Source organism: Talpa europaea (assembly GCF_964194135.1).
Source record: "Talpa europaea genome assembly, chromosome: 1".
Taxonomy (NCBI): Eukaryota; Metazoa; Chordata; class Mammalia; order Eulipotyphla; family Talpidae; genus Talpa; species Talpa europaea.
Window position 1 is genome coordinate 11,236,441 of NC_140073.1, and position 8,348 is coordinate 11,244,788.

The 8,348-nt window shown below is 35.8% G+C and overlaps 1 protein-coding gene across 1 annotated transcript; it reads left to right on the forward strand.

Moving 5' to 3' along the window:
* Positions 1 to 1,435: 1,435 nt before the first annotated feature.
* On the forward strand, positions 1,436 to 2,368 carry LOC311171307 (olfactory receptor 4C11; the record flags this gene model as incomplete). The annotated part of the gene is made up of 1 exon (XM_084234037.1): positions 1,436 to 2,368. The coding sequence occupies one exon, from the start codon at positions 1,436 to 1,438 to the stop codon at positions 2,366 to 2,368; it is 933 nt and encodes a 310-aa protein (XP_084090163.1).
* Positions 2,369 to 8,348: the final 5,980 nt, after the last annotated feature.

Sequence of the window (8,348 nt, forward strand, 5' to 3'; positions counted from 1 at the left end):
CCTTCTGAAGGGCACTGAAGTTGTTTCCTATCTCTTGTTACCATGGGAAGGGGCACAATGATTGTCTTTGTGAGTGAGATTATCTGCACCAAATGGAACCGTTGGACCAATGTCTATGTGCATTTGTAATATCATCAATGTCAAAAATCACTCCTTAAGAGATTAGGCTCTATTGCTTCTTGGCCTTTTGGCTAAGATCAAGTGAAGAGATTAGGCTCATGTGAACTCATTCCAAAAATGTGTGGGATTGATTGTCTCATACATTAAATCAACACTATTTGTTATAAAGCAAACAATTGTGAAAAGGAAAAATCAATTTGTCTCTTATTTGGTATATATGAATAAATATTAATCCATTTCTATTATTATCCTATCTTACTGAAGTCAGGCAACGGGATACTCAAGAATTAGATTCTAGGACTTCACTAAAATATTTTGGCTGAGTTGGTGCTTATCAACATCATATTCTAATTCCCATAAAAAAACTGGAAAAATTATATTTTATGGCAAATGTTTTTACTCTCTTTATCCTTTGTTTTATTCTCAGTATGTCTTCTCTGAAGAAAGTGAGGTGATCTAGAAGAATGGGTAATGGGAAAAATTTAACATTAGACAATACAACTTAAAAAGCTCAAAATTTAGTGACATAAGCCAAAATTAGAACTGTAAACAACTGGATATGTTTCATAAATAAAGTAAAAGTAAATCAAGTCTATTTATTCAATATAATAAACAAATCTCATGAGTGATTGAACCAACTGACTGTTCACTTGTTAAAATTGTGTTTTAGTGGTAACTTTAATGTAGCATATACACATGTCGATTTCCAAAAACACCTGATTCTTATATAATGTTACAAATAATATTAGCCAATTCATAAAAACAATATCATAATGTAAAATTAACCATTTTCTCCCTCTCTCATAGGTGTGTGTGCCTCTAGGTTTTATTAAGAAGACCCTACCAATGTTCTACAATCATCCCTTGAAGGTTCAGAATACACTTTACAAAAAAACGTTACAACTGGATTACCACATTCAGAAATACTGAAGCATATTTAGGCAAATTGTGGATATGTTCCCTCTATTTTTTCTACAAGTTATCTGAAAAGGTATTTATGAAGATGGAAACAGAAATTCATAGCTCAGGATGTTATCTACCAATACCAAGTGCCCCATATTAATGCTACTATGCATAATGATTCAATTGTTTTATCTCATTCCTTATATATTCTATTGCTTTCATAAGTAATCAGGTTTACAGCTTCACTGATTATTGTAATTTGCATTTCATTTTAAAATGCAGAGATATTCCCATTCATAAGTAACACTTCCAAAATCAAGCATTTTTACCTCCCATGGTAGAATTTTTGTCAAACTATTGCTTTACAGATTAACTATTTCTAACCTGATCTTTTGCATTATCAACTGAAACAATGCAGCCAAATAACAGTGTTACTGAGTTCATCCTGTTAGGATTGACACAAGACCCTGTGAGACAGAAAATGGTGTTTATTATCTTCTTTATTTTCTATGCTGGAACAGTTGTGGGCAATTTGCTGATTATCGTGACCATCAAGTGCAGCCGGACACTCGGGAGCCCCATGTACTTCTTCTTATTCTATTTGTCCCTTGCTGATTCCTGCTTTTCAACATCCACAGCCCCAAGGCTCATTGTGGATGCTCTCTCTTCTAAAAAGACCATATCTTACAATGAGTGCATGACTCAAGTCTTTGCACTACATTTATTTGGCTGTATGGAGATCTTTGTTCTCATCCTCATGGCAGTTGATCGCTATGTGGCCATCTGTAAACCCTTGCGTTACCCAACCATCATGAGGAGACAGGTCTGCATCATCCTGATTATTTTTGCCTGGATAGGGTCTTTTATACATTCTATAGCTCAGATCATTCTAGCCTTGAGATTGCCATTCTGTGGACCCAATTTAATTGATCATTATTGCTGTGATCTGCAGCCCTTGCTGAAACTTGCATGCATGGACACTTATGTGATTAACCTGCTGTTGGTGTCTAATAGTGGGGCTATTTGCTCAAGCAGCTTTGTGATTCTGATGATCTCATACTTCGTTATCTTGAATTCATTGAAGAACCACAGTGTAGAAGGCAGGAAGAAAGCCCTCTCCACCTGCACATCCCACATTATTGTAGTAATTTTATTCTTTGGCCCTTGTATATTCATATATACACGCCCCCCAACCACATTCCCCATGGACAAGATGGTGGCAGTATTTTATACCATTGGAACACCCTTTCTAAACCCACTCATCTACACACTGAGGAATGCAGAAGTGAAAAATGCCATGAGAAAGTTATGGCATATCAAAATCTTTTCAGAAACACACAGATGAGTCAAGGGCCTCATGGTTACTTATTGAGTCAGGGTTAAACTGAATCTCTAGATATTAACTAGGGTAATATATTTCCTGACTGCCCACTTCATTCCAAAATAATGTTCTTACTTTCCTTACTCACTTTCTATGAATATAGATTCTGCATTAATAGAACAAGTACAAAAAATCTTGCCTAGGACTATTCATTATATACTTGGAAAATATAACAAAGTGAATGTGGATTTTGCCTCATTCACTCAATATATATGATGCTTAAGTCTCCCTTCTAATAAAACATATAAGAAATAATAAAGAATCATATTTTTAAAGAGTAATAATTTAATACTACAAAAAATAAGAACTGCAATCATCCCTATTTTACAAATTGAAGAACTGAAAAATGGGGAGATCATTAAAACAGTTGTGTTAAAAGAGAAGTTTTTTTGATAAGAGAAGTGCAATAGAAAAAGCACCTTAATTCAATGCTAAACATAATTCATTAAGTCAAGACGCAAAAATTAGCTTCAAATCTTTGTATTTTAAAAAAGAGTTATGATTTGACATGATATAGAAAACCATTTTTCAGGTTTTATGGGGAATGGCTATGCATTAAATCAAAGAATGCTCATTCGGACACTTTGTGCTCCTTTGAGGGGAGCAGAAAATAACAACACACTGTTATAAATGACAATACATGGAAACTCTCGGTCCTATAAAGGCATGTTGGAGGGACATGAAGCAAATACCTAAATAAATACTTAAAGGGGATGAAAAAAGGCTTCCGAAGGAGAAGACATCAAAAATAGCACCCACAAATGAAATGAAATCTACAGAGTGAATAGGCATTAGTCAGAACTGAGACATTCTGAGGAAAAGTAAAATATTACAAAAACCAAGAATTGAAAAAGAGGAAGGAACCGGCCTCCCTGGAGGCACAGGCGGTTGAGCGCAGCACTGTGAAGCTGTCCGCAGCCTCTGCAGCGGGTTTGATCCCCGGCCGGCCCAAGAGAATTGCCCATAGATAAGCAGACCTCTCCTGTCTCACCCCCTACTCCCCTCAGCAGTCTATTTCATCAGTCTGCCTGTTCTGTTCCCTGCTCTGTCTCCAGTGAATCCTCTCACCCTCCCATGCATCTGGCCTGTACCCCGGTTTTTGTATAAAAAAAATAAATAAATCTTAAAAAAAAAAAGAAAGAAAGAAAAAGAGGAAGCAGGGAAACTGATCAATATGACTGTGACTACTGAACTATTACTTCAGTCATGATTTATTGAACCAGTAGGTTAGTAAACTTGCTTAAATATTGAGCTGGTAAAAGTCTAAAGAGTAATCTATCAATCTGGAGAGACATTAACAGGGATAATCAGGAAGATTCTCCAGGCCTATAAAACTCAAAGCTAAGTACAATGGATAAAACAGTAAAAAATCTTTTACACTAGCTTGTGAATGATGCAGCTAGATTTCAGTTTTATAATGATAACTGTAGCTACAGTTTAAGGAATGATTTCATGGGGAAAAGACTGAAAGCAAGAGAGTATTGAAAAGGTATTACTTTTATAACATTAAAAGATGGAGGTCTATTAGATGCCTTCTGGTGCCTGTGAGAAGGAGAATGTGGTGGACAAAATGTGTTCTGCTCCAATAATGCCTTTTTAGGCCTATGTGCCCATGCTCAACTGCCATTTATCTGGGCTGGTAATAGCTCACAACCTCAAACTTCTGTTGAGAATTGCACCTGGGAAAAAATTACAGAGTGTCTATTGTGGCATTGTATGCCCATAATCTCAAGATCCACCTGCAATTAATGAGAAATCAGTATAAGAAAAAACTCAAAAAGCAGGGCCTCATATAATCAAGGTTTTTATAACCATCACTACAGTGTACACTCTACGTACTATATGTCAGCATCAGAAAGCAACTTTATGTACCCCAGTTAGCACCATTCCTTGGGAATTTCAGCCTAGTTGCAGCTTTATTACATTAGACTTCTCCAACATGGAAGGGTCAATATCATGTTCTTCATTTCACAGACACTTACTCTGGATAAAATTTGCCTTCCTTGAATACAATGTTTCAGCCCAAACTGCCAGCCATGCATTTATAGAATGCCTTCCCCACCATCATACTATTCGCACACAGCATTTTTTTTCTCATCAAGGGACTCATGGTATATCAAAAGAAGTGCTTACTGCTTCCGGAAGCAGTGAGTCTGCCCACGTATTGGAATGGTCTTTTTGACTAATGAGATTTGATACCAGCTAAGTGGCAATAACTCGCAAGCCTATGGAAAAAGTCTTCAGATGTCTAGAAAATGATAGATGCTCTAATCAATATCCATTTGATTTTGTTGCTTCTCCCACTGTTAGGATTCCCTTGTGGTGAATAAGAGGGTAGAAATGGAAATAGCACCACTCAATACCCTCAATGACTCATTAAAACATTTTTGTTACCTATTCTCATGAATTTATGTTATGTTTGTTTAGAGATCTTAGTCCAAAGAGAGAAATTACACTATGACTTCAAATGACATATGGAATAACTAACATTACTGAAAAAACCATGTTACCACAAGTAATGACAGATTCAGTGCAATCCCTATCAAAGTGTCAATGACATTCCTCAAGAATTAAAGTAACCATTATTTAAATATATATGGAACCCAAATAGTGAAAGCAATCCTGACAAAAAGAAGAATAGATATTTCATACCCACCAGTTTCAAACTATATTACAGGGCTATAGTAATCAGCACATATAGTATAAGGATAATAAAAAAAAAAAAAACACAGATCAATGAAATAGAACTGAGAGCCCAGAATATCATCACTTTTATATAGACAGTTAATTAATGAAATAAAATCAATAACATATGATGGAAAAATGAAAATCAATTCAACAAAAGGTGCTGGGAAAACTGAACAGCCACATGAGCAAATGAAAGTAAACCACTATTTCACACCACACATAAAAAAAAAAAAAACTATGCAGAATGGATTGAAGTTTGGATGTTAGACTTGAAGCCATAAAATATAAAAATAGACATAGGCAAAACACTTCATGACATAGGTTTCAGGAAAATCTTTGAAGCCTTCTCTCCAATGACAAGGGGAAATAAGCAAAAATAAACAAATGGGATTATATCACTCTAAAAATCTTTTGAACAGCAAAAACACATATCATTAAAATAAAAAGACAGTCTACTGAGTAGAATAAAATATTTGCACCTCAAATATCTGACAAGGAGTTAAAATCCAATATCTACAATAACTCATATAGCTCAACATAAAAAATAATAACCTAATCACAAAATGAGCAGAAAGTTTAGATAATCTAGATAAATATATCACCAAAAAAGCACACAGATGACCAACAGGCATATGAAAAAATAGTCATCATCACTTATAATAAGAGAAACGCAAATCAAAACCACAATGTGACACTAACCAATATCCATGAGAAAAGCTCACATGGAAAAGGTCAGAAAGGGTAAACGATGGCCAAGGTGTGGAGAAAAAGGAACTCTAGGACACTTTTGGTGCGGATGTTTATTTGTGCATCCTCTACGAAAAACAGTGTGGAAGGGTCTCAAATTTTAAAAATTAATCTGCCTGATGGTGCATGCATGCAGCATTTCCACTTTTATATATCTTACACTCAGTTTCCCTATTGTCATCCTATGTTAGTACTATATAAGTGCAAGAACTAATTGTTCTATGCTATTTCACTGTTTAGCTAAAATTCATACTTGAACCAGATTCCTTAATCTCTACTAAGGCATTGTTTTCTCCATTGAGTTTTCAAGTGTTCTTAAACATCCAAGACAGTGACAGTTTAAAAGGTTTACCTTGTTTTCTTATTTTTTAAAGATTTATTGTATTTATTTATGCATACAAGAGTTGGGGTGCAGGACAGAGATGTGGGGGAGTGGAGAGTGAGAGGATCTACCAGAGACAGAGTGGGGAGCAGAACAGGCAGATCTACTGAGATACACTACTGAAGAGAGCAGAGGGCTAGACAGGAGAGTTCTGCTGCAGCATTTGGGCCAGCTCCCTGGCCAGGGACTGATTTCCTGATGTAGTGACTGCCTATATCTTCATAGTGCTGAGACTTAACAACTTTGCACACCAGAAAGGCCCTGTTTACCTTGTTTTTGATGATCTTAAGATTTTTGAGGGATGAGTATTAGTCAGCAATTTGTGAAAAAGCCCTTAATTAGATTTCCTAATATTTTACTCAAGATTAGATTACTCTTATTGTTGTGAACCACATAAGTAAGACCACAGAGGGGTGGTGCCTAATTCATCACATCATAACACTTTGTACATAGTGTAATTTGATTTAATACTACTTGATTTATTACTTTTTAAGCTAGCTCAGGTATTTTTCACAATTGTCCTATGGAAATTTACTCTTTTCTCCATGCCATAAAGTGGCCTCCAGAAACATTTTCAGCACATACTCAAGTTACAGAGATTTGAGGGAGAAGTATCCACATGAATCATTGGAAGCCATAAGCTTGTTTTATCTAATCTTCCCTGTATATGAAGTAATTTTAAATAACTTTTATCACTATAATTTATGGATATATAGTTTTATTACATTGGATTATATTTCAATTATCTGTTATTTATCTTGTTATGACTTATTTTTTGAGCTTTGGATATTGGGGTTCATTCATTCTGCTCTTGAGTTCCTTTGGCATACCTTCATTACTGTGAAGTGTGTGTGTGTGTGTGTGTGTGTGTGTGTGTGAGCAATTCCTGACTTTCTAGCACTGCAAAATTTTCCAGTGTATGTTGAAAATTCCCTGATCCAGACTTAAAATCAGCTATTTTTTCTGTATTCCCTGATTCATATTGTTGGAGAATGGTATTTGAAACCAAGATCTTGATACTATATAATCATTTTTTTAAATTTTGCTCAAAAGATGTCATTTATTATCAGTAGGAATATCTTTAATTGGAGGAGCTGGCAAATCTCTTTTTCATGATGTAATAAGACAAATTGAAGACTGAGATTTTTATCACATCTGTCTCATGTTTCTTTTATTAAAGATTTATTTATTTATGCATACAATAGCTGGGGTACAGGCCAGAGATGTAGGGGTGAGAGGATTCACCAGAGACAGAGTGAGGAAAAGAACAGGCAGATCGATGGAAATTCACTGCTGAGGAGAGCAGTGGGAGAGTCAGGAGAGGTCTGCTGTGCCATGTGGGTTGCTCCCTGGCTGGCCAGGGATCAAACTCATGCTGCAGAGGCTGCAGATTGCTTCATAGTGTGGTGCTTAACCCCTTGCACCATGAGGGAGGCCCCTGTCTCATGTTTCTTAATTGGAAAGGTTGAGACACTTTGGGGAATGACCTTCCCCAGACTTCTTATTTTGCATCATACATGGTTAAATACTCCTCAGGAAAGGCAAAAAAGAAGCATTTCCCAGTAAAAATCCTGTGTGAGAGTGGATTTCAGAGAGTGAGGAATCTCACTGGAACCGTGTTAGCCTGACTGCAGCCATGCAGATGAAACCCTAAGCTTTGATTTGAGATCAAAGGAACTGTGGTCTAGATATTTAGACAGAATATTGGAAGCACTTTTAAAATTCTCATTTGACTAAAGGGTACCTAAATAACCTTGTGAAGAAAAGAGATCAACTGAACATCTGCAACTCTGCAAACATTCTTACAAAAACTGGTAAGATTCATATAGGCTATTTAAATAGTTGAATCTCATACCTGGAGAAAATGAATTTGATCAATGCCCCAGTGCTCAGATAATATGTAAAAAGGAGCTTGTGAAAGAATGGACAGTTTACACACTTTTTCTGAAAGTCTTTTATAATCTGAACTGAGAAGATGGAAATAAAAGACATGTGAAGAAGCTCCTGATAAAAATGACCATCACTAGGTAAGGGCTATTGGTAGGTAGGGATATAAAAGATAACATTGAAATACTATCAATTTGAGTGTTTCTGTCTCTTCACCGAGATGATGATTTTCCTGTAGGT